The 12,121-nt window shown below is 38.1% G+C and overlaps 1 protein-coding gene across 1 annotated transcript in view; it reads left to right on the plus strand.

The window, feature by feature from the left end:
• LOC133635152 (TSC22 domain family protein 2-like) overlaps window positions 1-3,422 on the plus strand; it is a 52,548-nt gene extending 49,126 nt beyond the window's left edge. The window contains exons 3-4 of the mRNA XM_062028003.1: window positions 1,145-1,196; window positions 1,278-3,422. Coding sequence (XP_061883987.1) covers window positions 1,145-1,196; window positions 1,278-1,571 — 346 coding nt within the window. The 3' untranslated portion in view covers window positions 1,572-3,422. The remainder of the gene's footprint in view (window positions 1-1,144; window positions 1,197-1,277) is intronic.
• Window positions 3,423-12,121: the final 8,699 nt, after the last annotated feature.

A 12,121-nucleotide genomic window follows, 5' to 3' on the forward strand; every position in this document is an offset into this window, starting at 1 on the left:
TACAAAAGAGAAGTGTAGGATACTTCTCTTGTTGCCTTATTTGTATTTGACCACTAGTGTTTTCTGTTTATTTGTTACTGACTGTGGCAGGACACCTCTGCCTCTGTTTCACTTTATGTTGCTGGTAAATAATATGGTTGTAGTAGTAGGCTAAAGTTAAATTATTTAGTATGCACTAATTAAAGGGGTAGAGCTTTAAAAGACATTTTAGCTTTTATATTTTATAAGATATATTTTTTGTAAGAACCACAATTAATAAATAATTTCAGTGAATAACTTATTGTTCAAATCTGTATATAAATAAGTACATAAAGTGTTGTAATTATATTGTAAAATGGATGGATGGACGTTTAAAACAAAACTGTTATTATTAATTAGTAAGTATACATTTTTTGAGCCTTTTTAGAGAAAATCATATTGTAGTAAATTATGCAAATTACTCGATGATGTCATGGCGACCACGCCCATAGCCACGCCCCCACCGCCACAGGTATCTTGGCAGTTTATGGGAAACACTGATATATATATACATTTTTTTATATAACTTTAGAAAAAGTTTCTCGTGCCCACGAGATAGTTTCTTGTGCGCACGAGATACAAGTCTAAAAAAAATTATTAATAAAATAAATTCCCCCTTGCTCATTTTGTTTATTTTTTTCGTTTTTTATTCTCCATTGGTTTCATTTTATTATAATGGCTATTAAGGCTATAGCACTGTATTGGATCAGGCTTGCTCTTGTTTTTTTGCATATTTGAAATAAAAATATATCAAATCAAAACTTATTGAAGTGTTTATGTTTTAAGAATTTCCTGTCAAGGCAAAAATACAAACAATTCTAATGAAAACGTACATATGTAGCTCAAAGTTTAATACTCCTCATGCAGAATTTCATAGAGGAAATATCTCATTTTATAATGAGTTGAGTTTCTCATATATTTTGATGGGGGAAAAGAGTTGGGGACTTTAAGTCCTTATTTGTGTGTGAAAAACAGACGTAATGTTTTGTTTGCTTGTCGTCTCTTAGCAATAACCACAATGCATCACTTTGTGTCCGCAGCCCGTCTAGTCGCCAGGAGCTGCTGCCAGCAGCGACTGATGCAATGTGAGACACGCCTCTCATGTGTTGTTGTCTTTTGCCCACAGTGCCTCCGGCGCCAGCGTGGTGGCCATCGACAACAAGATCGAGCAGGCCATGGTGAGTCCCCGCTTCCTCCGCACAAGACGGGTCGCCGACCTCATCGGGTCGCGGCGTAACCACTGCGTCTCGTTTCTCTAGGATCTGGTGAAGAGCCACCTGATGTACGCCGTCCGCGAGGAGGTGGAGGTGCTGAAGGAGCAGATCAAGGAGCTGTTCGAGAGGAACTCCATGTTGGAGCGCGAGAACGCCGTGCTCAAGTCCTTGGCCAACTCGGACCAGCTCAGCCAGCTCAGCCCGGGCGGCAGCGGCGGCAGCAGCAGCAGTACGTCGTCGCCGCCGCCGCCGCAACAACAACACTCGGCCATTACAAACAACACGCACCCTGAGGGGAGTCAGAGCGGCCACCATCAGCCCAACATCACCTCGGCGTGATCCCCCCCCCCCCCCACACGCATATATACACACACATACACACACACACACGTCCTGTTAGCAAAACATACCGTCCCTAAAGCGTGCTAAAACGCCATCATCACTGAGACTTTTATCGCCCGTTGAGAAATCTTCTTTCTGGCTGCGAGAAAGCATGAAACGGACGGTGGCTTAAGGGGGAAGCCAAGGTGCACACCGTAACGTGGCATCAAACCCGGGCGTGGCCCCGGAACGGGAGGAGTCCAGTATGATTCGCTGCAACAAAAACTCCCCCCCTCCCTACCCACACAATCTTATTTTCATTAATACTTGTATTTTTATTTAGCGTTTATTTATTTCACAGCTGCTATTTTTTTTTCCATGAACAAAATGTCACTTTTTTTTTTTTTTGGGGACTGTCAGGTTTCTCTGTCAAGCAAGTACGAGTCAAGTCGGCAATAATAAGTCCCGCAAACGTTTGAAAGAGCGCCAACACTACGTTAAGTTGAATGTATATTTTGTAAAGTATTGAGAGTGAAGAAGGTATGTACAGTAATAAGATATCCAAACAAATATGCGCTGGCAGGGTTTGTTCAACAAAACTATTGGTTCTCTAGGCGTTCTTAGTCTAAATAAGGGTGGGAGGGCTTTGTTTGGGGGGATGAAAAGCTGTGAAAATTGTTGGACCTACTTCATAACCAAAGACGTAAAAGCTGTGTAAGTCTTTTTTTTTTTTTTTGTCATCCTTTTTTTAACGCACTATATCGTTTCTGGCTCTTTGCATGACGTGCATGCCCTATAACCACAACCCTTTTCTTACAGTCACAGTTTTAATCCGGCATGTTTTCAGTCTGGGAATGATAGCGGAAAGTGTCGCGCAGGAGAGGAGAAGGTGGGGGAAAAAAAGAAAAGAAAAGGAAGTTAGAAAAGGAGCCGTTTTTTTTGTTTTTTTCGGGATTTTAATGTATTTAAACTGGATTGTAGTGTTCCAACATGTCCGACAAACAAAACACACGTTTCTCAACTTCACGCTGGGGAGAGAGAGTATTAGGGGATGTTCTTGTTCCGTCTTGTCTGTTGTGCCTCCTTTTGCTGTCGTCAGGTTTTTCTGACGCACTCCTTGTGGCTTAGAACCAAACCAAAATACTTGGTGATTGTACAACTTTTTTTCTTTCTTTTTTTTTACACACACAGCTGGGGTTATTTCTTTTGTGTCTTTTCATTTTGAAGGAGATGCCGCGTACATGCCAAGTGTACTGTATGGAAGTGTTCACTGAGCCTTGGAGAGAATATCTTAACGACGCCCTTGCAATGTGCTGTTCAGACAATTTTAGTTTTCAGACAATAATAAATTACTGTTTTATTAAGAACATTGGGGGGGGTTTTATTGTCTCACTTATGGTCGTACATCTCAAAAATGGCTGACTCACAGAGGTGTGGACTGGAGTCACATGACTTGGACTCGAGTGATGAATTTGATGACTTTAAACTCGACTTGACAAAATGTAAAGAGACTTGCAACTCGACTTAGATTTTAACATCAATAACTTGTGACTTCACTTGGACTTGAGCCTTTTGACTTGACATGACTTGCTAGTTTCCCCAAAACCCAAAGATTAAAAAGTTACTGTATTTTTCGGACTATAAGTCGCAGTTTTTTCCATAGTTTGGCCGGGGGTGCGACTTATACTCAGGAGCGACTTATGTGTGAAATTATTAACACATTAGCGTAAAATATCAAATAATATTATTTAGCTCATTCACGTAAGACAGTGGTTCTCAACCTTTTTTCAGTGATGTACCCCCTGTGAACATTTTTTTAATTGAAGTACCCCCTAATCAGAGCAAAGTATTTTGGGTTGAAAAAAAGAGATAAAGAAGTAAAATACAGCACTATGTCATCAGTTTCTGATTTATTAAATTGTATAACTTTTCATTGCTCATTTGTAGTGGTCTTTCTTGAACTATTTGGAAAAAAATATATACAAAGAACTAAAAACTTGTTGGAAAATAAACAAGTGATTCAATTATAAATAAAGATTTCTACACATAGAAGTAATCATCAACTTAAAGTGCCCTCTTTGGGGATTGTAATAGAGATCCATCTGGATTCATGAACTTAATTCTAAACATTTATTTTGTTGAAGTATTATTCAATAAATATATTTATAAAAGGATTTTTGAATTGTTGCTATTTTTAGAATATTTTTAAAAAATCTCACGTACCCCTTGGCATACCTTCACCCCCAGGGGTACGCGTACCCCCATTTGAGAACCACTGACGTAAGAGACTAGACGTATAAGATTTCATGGGATTTAGCGATTAGGAGTGACAGATTGTTTGGTAAACGTATAGCATGTTCTATATGTTATAGTTATTTGAATGACTCTTACCATAATATGTTACGTTAACATACCAGGCACGTTCTCAGTTGGTTATTTATGCCTCATATAACGTACACTTATTCAGCCTGTTGTTCACTATTCTTTATTTATTTTAAATTGCCTTTCAAATTTCTATTCTTGGTGTTGGGTTTTATCAAATACATTTCCCAAAAAATGCGACTTATACTCCAGTGTGACTTATATGTTTTTTTCCTTCTTTATTATGCATTTTCGGCCGGTGCGATTTATACTCCGGAGCGACTTATACTCCGAAAAATACGGTATTCAGGAGTGTGTGTCTGTCAGCTTGTGTGCTGCCTGTCAGTACAACATCCAATCAAATTACTTCCACGTTGTTTTCATCCCACAGCATCCATTGCAGGACAACCAACGAAGAAGAGCTGTCAAACAACGCGGCAGTGAGGAAAAACTATGCCAAAAATAGTTTCGTTCGGGTATTAAAACTACGAGTTGGTCAACAAAAAAACGAATTGCAGTATGCAAAACATGCGGTTCGAAGATTACAGACGGAGACGTAACAACTTCCAACTTCGTTCGACATTTGAAGTTGCACAAAGAAGGGTAAGTTTTGAATGTAAGCTAACGTTTATTGGCTAAGTAACGTGACTTTTATTTGCTGTGTAGTTAAATCAGTGAGGCTGTAAACTCACTGCTAACGTTATAACCATAGACATCTTATAAGTAGACGCAGCATCGAGCGCTACTGCCTACAGGCGCAGACGAGACGCGGGTCCGCCATCTTGGAGTGGTGATCCGCTCCACTCAGTGCAATTCATTTGGCAGGAGCAATGAACTGTCAACGCATTTAATTCATCTTACCTCACTGAATACCACTGATTTTCACACGTTTTTTTGGTCATACCTGTAGCTATGACAGAGGACACATGTTTTGGCGTGTTTTATTATTCATAGTTTGCTTAACAGTAATAGAATATTCTTATATGCTGTAAGTGACCAGACGTCCCAGATCAAAACTGGGAATATGATCCAAGAGAAGGGGGACACATTTGTACAGTGAATGTTTATGTACAGTATGTACTGTATGTGGGAGAGTATGTACATATTTATGTGGGTAAGTACCAATGTGTGCGTGTATGTATGTATTAATGAATGAATATACGTATGTGTGTACAAACCCCGTTTCCATATGAGTTGGGAAATTGTGTTAGATGTAAATATAAACTGAATACAATGATTTGCAAATCATTTTCAACCCATATTCAGTTGAATATGCTACAAAGACAACATATTTGATGTTCAAACTGATAAACATTATTTTTTTTGGCAAATAATCATTAACTTTAGAATTTGATGGCAGCAACACGTGACAAAGATGTTGAGAAAGGTGGCAATAAATACTGATAAAGTTGAGGAATGCTCATCAAACACTTATTTGGAACATCCCACAGGTGAACAGGCAAATTGGGAACAGGTGGGTGCCATGATTGGGTATAAAAGTAGATTCCATGAAATGCTCAGTCATTCACAAACAAGGATGGGGCGAGGGTCACCACTTTGTCAACAAATGCGTGAGCAAATTGTTGAACAGTTTAAGAAAAACCTTTCTCAACCAGCTATTGCAAGGAATTTAGGGATTTCACCATCTAAGGTCCGTAATATCATCAAAGGGTTCAGAGAATCTGGATAAAATCACTGCACGTAAGCAGCTAAGCCCGTGACCTTCGATCCCTCAGGCTGTACTGCATCAACAAGTGACATCAGTGTGTAAAGGATATCACCACATGGGCTCAGGAACACTTCAGAAACCCACTGTCAGTAACTACAGTTGGTCGCTACATCTGTAAGTGCAAGTTAAAACTCTCCTATGCAAGGCGAAAACCGTTTATCAACAACACCCGGAAAACGCTGTCGGCTTCGCTGGGCCTGAGCTCCTCTAAGATGGACTGATACAAAGTGGAAAAGTGTTCTGTGGTCTGACGAGTCCACATTTCAAATTGTTTTTGGAAACTGTGGACGTCGTGTCCTCCGGACCAAAGAGGAAAAGAACCATCCGGATTGTTATAGGCGCAAAGTTGAAAAGCCAGCATGTGTGATGGTATGGGGGTGTATTAGTGCCCAAGACATGGGTAACTTACACATCTGTGAAGGCGCCATTAATGCTGAAAGGTACATACAGGTTTTGGAGCAACATATGTTGCCATCCAAGCAACGTTACCATGGACGCCCCTGCTTATTTCAGCAAGACAATGCCAAGCCACGTGTTACATCAACGTGGCTTCATAGTAAAAAAGTGCGGGTACTAGACTGGCCTGCCTGTAGTCCAGACCTGTCTCCCATTGAAAATGTGTGGCGCATTATGAAGCCTAAAATAGCACAAGGGAGACCCCCGGACTGTTGAACAACTTAAGCTGTACATCAAGCAAGAATTGGGAAAGAATTCCACCTGAGAAGCTTCAAAAATGTGTCTCCTCAGTTCCCAAACCTTTACTGAGTGTTGTTAAAAGGAAAGGCCATGTAACACAGTGGTGAACATGCCCTTTCCCAACTACTTTGGCACGTGTTGCAGCCATGAAATTCTAAGTTAATTATTATTTGCAAAAAAAAAAGTTTATGAGTTTGAACATCAAATATGTTGTCTTTGTAGTGCATTCAACTGAATATGGGTTGAAAAGGATTTGCAAATCATTGTATTTCGTTTATATTTACATCTAACACAATTTCCCAACTCATATGGAAACGGGGTTTGTTTATATGTATGTATAATTGTGTGTATTTGTATGTACAATATATTTGTCTCCCAGTGTGTGCGGGAGCCAACCCCAAACAGCAGATGCGGTGCCCAGGGAACAACGGACCACCGGCCCCACGCAGCCAGGCCGGCCAGCGACAGGACCCCCACAGGTACAATCTGGGCTATATATCCTGCGGAGAACCACAGTGTCCTTAAAACTCATGCAAAAATGTCCACTGTGGAGGACGCTGGTTCTGAGCATATTTATTCAAATATCAACACACTGAATTAGTAAGAAAAAACTATCTTGTTAGCAAATACTGTATTTTGTACGCCTTCATTTCAGATACATAACCTGTTTTAGTCATATTTACATTTTGAATTATTGAACAAAAAAAAAGGGAATTCCGTTGTAAATATAAGTACAATCTGTGATATATATATTCATTAAATTATTAGTAACAAAGTGAACTAGTAACAAAAAACTATACCTGCTAGCAAAAATAAAAAATATTTTGTTTAACCTCTATTTTAGATGTTTTATTCTGTTTTAATACAATTTTTGTCATGATCCGTTGTCCGCATCATGTTTTGTTATGTTCTGTTAGTTTTGGGCTCCATGAGTTCCTGTTTTTGTGCACCCTTGTTTGTTTTAGTTACCATGGTTACTTATTATTTCCACCTGTCTCTGATTAGTGTTCGCCCGCTCACCTGCTTCCCGAGCACTAATCAGAGGCATTATTTAATCCTGCCTTTGCCGGTCAGTCGGGCCGGCGTCATTATTTGCTTCACAAACCTGCTACGTAAGTTGTTTGTTTCATGCCAAAGTTAACGTGATTATTTCTTGTCCATAGCCCATGCTAAATAGTAGCATTAGCTTCGGGTGCGACTCGTTTTCCATTTTTTTGTACTACTTTGATATTTTGAGGAATAAATCATGTTCCAACCTGCACGCCGTGTCCGGAGTGGTCCGTCTGCATTTCGGGAGAACGAACAGTAAGCTGCGAAAACCTCGTCGTGACAATTTTAAGTTAATTGGAAAACAACAAGGTTTTTTTGTTTTTTTTTACTGTAATTATTTACTGTATTATACATTGGCGTTGTTAGGCCTATTTTAGGGGGGCTCAAGCCCCCCTAAAATGTTCTTAAGCCCCCCTAAATAATTTGGTGTTAAAAAAATACATATATATTTTTATTTTTATTTATTTTTTACAAATACATGCCGACATATTCATTATAAAGTGGCCCGAATATGAGTTTAAATAAATAATCATATAACCTGTCATTATTCACTCAGTTTCCCCTCACTTCATAGTGTAAGGTAGAGAGCCCCTTTAGTGCGTCGGTATCCAATCCATTCCACTTGTTCATATAGAAAATGCCCACATCACTCAAAATCCAGTCCGCATTTTCTCTGCGACCTTGCTTGCGGTCCTGCAGGTGTACGAAGCACATTAGCACACAGCACTGCAGAACAAGAACCTTGTGTCTGCAATTGTAAATAATTTAGTTTTTAAGTTTTGTGTTTCTTGTAGAATCTATATAAAGTAATATACATTAGCCTATTGTTAAAATAATGAAAACAACATCATTAAATATATTTGTTTTATTGTATTGTTACATTAATAGCTGTTGTATTATTATAGGATGGCTTGTTAAACATTTCATAGGATTTTCAGAGGGGGGAAAAACCAAGACATTTAATACAAAATGTAAAATGAATAAATACATAAAAAGAAAAAGAAAAAAAATTTGTTAAAAACCATCATCCCGGGGAGCATTTCATTTCGTCCTGTGCATTTTTTTTTACCGTCCCCGGAACGACTGGACTACGTTAATCTCAAGCCCTGGAAGTTACATTTTATTGTTTGCATTATTTGTTTCAGCATTGCACTTTGAAGGTGGTCCCCCAGCTCTTTGACAGCTTTGGCTCTTTTTCAGATCAGCAGACTAAGTCTTTCTTATTTACAGTATATATAAATGTTTCTCATTTCTATTCAGACTTCCATGTATATTTAATTTCCTTAACGGCTTGCCATAAAATGCATATATATAAATATATTATATACAAGCCAAATTATCCCGATCCAGATATTACTTTAATTCAAATAATTAAGTAATATTTCCAGGGCTTGAATTTACAACCATTTTAGTCACATATGTGCCCAAAATGTAATCTGTGCAACTTCTAAATATTTGGGAACAAACAATTATTGTATTGTGAGCGAAAGTGGTGGCATTAGCCTCTATGTTGTGAATGAATAACATAGAGGCTAATGCCATGACTGTCATTGTGTTTCAGTGTATCTTGAAGGATCATGCAAGTAATTGTTTCTTGTTGATGCTGTAAACAAAATGTGACTGTGCAAACCCATGTTTGTTGTTGTACTGAACACAGATTGAAAATAAACCCACTGAAATAATAATAATAACAATGAATAATTTCTAAGTCTTTGTTAGCCGTTTGTGAAGTTTTGTGCTCGTGCGCTACGTTCGCTCGCATCCTGTGCATCTCCTGGGGGCTAAGCCCCCCCTGTCCTTAAAAGCTAGTGACGCCCCTGGTATTATACATATTACACAGTGGTACCTCAACTTAAGAGTGCTCCAATTTAAGCCAAGAATGTAAGGAGTAATACCTAAACGGCGGACATTTATTCATAAATTTATGGAAAAGCTGCCGATGGTGTGTTTGACGGAGAAACCGCTGGGAAGAGATACTGCAGAAATGCTGTCCATTATTATTACATTACTTCCTAAACCTACTGTACTTGTTTGCACTACATTCCATTCCTTATTATCTAAAAGCTAGTTTCACTTTTTACAATTAAATTAGAGATACAAATGCTTTGAGTTAAGAGCTCTGTCAAAGAACCCTGAAATGGCCTGTTTTTCAAAATAAAAGCCTGTGTTAATGCATGAAACGAGGATGTTTCTTCATACACACAAGCACAAATCAACAGACAACCACCCGGTTAGGATGAGTGAAATCTGCTGATTTCCATTACAGTTTATTTACGGTTTGGTGTTTTATTTTTATTCACTTCCGCTGCAAGCATCCGTTTATAACCACATTATGTCCTGGATGACGGTCACCCCGTGACATGTCTGTCTGGCTCGGGTAAAAACACCCCTCGTTCAGTTGCATAATGTTATCATTCACAGTCGAGTTGTTACCTGTCACTCACATTAATCTCTCAACACGCTTTCCTTCTCGTAAAAGTCAGTAAAAAAAAACGCGCAACCGGTTTTTTGCTGAGTGTTTGCCCCGAGCAGGAAGGAAAAACACCAGTAAAAACCCCAAACACTGACACGATACTGACACTGACAAGAAATTATCATTTATTTTGCCCATGTATAAATGCAGTAAAAAATTCACTATATACAAATATATATATACTTATATACAGTGTATATATATGTATATATATATACATACACATATATATACATATATGCATACTACAACCTCCATGCTTGACGGTAGGTATGGTGTTCCTGGGATTAAAGGCCTCACCTTTTCTCCTCCAAACATATTGCTGGGTGTTGTGGCCAAACAGCTCCATTTTTGTTTCATCTGAGCACAGAACATTCCTCCAGAAGGTTTTATTTTTGTCCATGTGATGTCAGATGAAACACAAAATGAGCTGTTTGGCCACAATACCCAGCAATATGTTTGGAGGAGAAAAGGTGAGGCCTTTAATCCCAGGAACACTATCCCTACAGTCAAGCATGGTGGTGGTAGTATTATGCTCTCGGCCTGTTTTGCTGCCAATGGAACTGGTGCTTTACAGAGAGTAAATGGGACAATGAAAAAGGAGGATTACCTCCAAATTCTTCAGGACAACCTAAAATCATCAGCCCGGAGGTTGGGTCTTGGGCGCAGTTGGGTGTTCCAACAGGACAATGACCCCAAACACACGTCAAAAGTGGTAAAGGAATGGCTAACTCAGGCTAGAATTAAGGTTTTGGAATGGCCTTCCCAAAGTCCTGACTTAAAACGTGTGGACAATGCTGAAGAAACAAGTCCATGTCAGAAAACCAACAAATTTAGCTGAACTGCACCAATTTTGTCAAGAGGAGTGGTCAAAAATTCAATCAGAAGCTTGTGGATGGCTACCAAAAGTGCCTTATTGCAGTGAAACTTGCCAAGGGACATGTAAGCAAATATTAACATTGCTGTATGTATACTTTTGACCCAGCAGATTTTGGTCACATCTTCAGTAGACCCATAATAAATTCATAAAAGAACCAAACTTCATGAATGTTTTTTGTGACCAACAAGTATGCGCTCCAATCACAAAAAAATAAGAGTTGTAGAAATTATTGGAAACTCAAGACAGCCATGACATTATGTTCTTTACATGTGTATGTCAACTTTTGACCATGACTCTATATATATATATATATATATATATATATATATATATATATATATATATATATATATATATATATATATATATATATATATATATATATATATATATATATATATATATATATATATATATATATATATATATAACATGATTGTATTACAATACAGTTGAATAGATCAACTTAAAGGGTCATATTATGCCAAACTCAAGTTATAAGTTATCATGTTTATTTTTGAATATTTTTTTCCCCTGTGGGCGGGGCCTACTTTTTTCAAAATACCAGCCAATCAATCACACAGCCAGTTACGACCTGTTTCAAAATATGCCGCCTCAGCGTCCGTGAACTTTTTGAAAGCACCATGTTGGGCCTAAATGATGCATGTTCAAGCATGAAAATGTCTAAATGATGTAAAAACATGAACACTACTGGAGTACTGACCACTGGAAGAGCACGCAGGTCAGTATCCTGGTGACTGATTGGCTCAGCTTCAGGCAGCATTACTATGTTGGATTCAAAGAGTGTAAAGGTGTTATTTCACATCTAGAAGGTTCTCGTTATGTGGTAACAATATTTCATGCTAGATGTTATGCAGCAGATAAAGAATCTTTCTACTGGGACCTGCAGTGGAATTATTGCAAACTGAAGTTGATCTTGTTCAGACATGACACTGTGATGAGTCACCTTCTGTATCACACACTACACTTGCCCTCCCTCCCTCCTCACTACTCCATCCTCCTCCAACACATACTGCCTTTGCACATTTACCATACTTTTACACAATTAGCATGTATTTACACAATCATCATACATTTACACAATTATCATACTTATACACAATCATCATGTATTTACACATTTATCATACTTTTCCACAATTATCATGTATTTACACATTTGTCATACTTTTCCACAATTATTATGTATTTACACATTTATCATACTTTTCCACAATTATCATGTATTTACACATTTATCATACTTTTACACAATTATCGTGTATTTACACAATCATACATTTACACAATCATCATACTTTTACACAATTATCATGTATTGACACATTTACCATGTATTTACACAATCATCATACATT

Source organism: Entelurus aequoreus, linkage group LG19 (genome assembly GCF_033978785.1).
Source record: "Entelurus aequoreus isolate RoL-2023_Sb linkage group LG19, RoL_Eaeq_v1.1, whole genome shotgun sequence".
Taxonomy (NCBI): Eukaryota; Metazoa; Chordata; class Actinopteri; order Syngnathiformes; family Syngnathidae; genus Entelurus; species Entelurus aequoreus.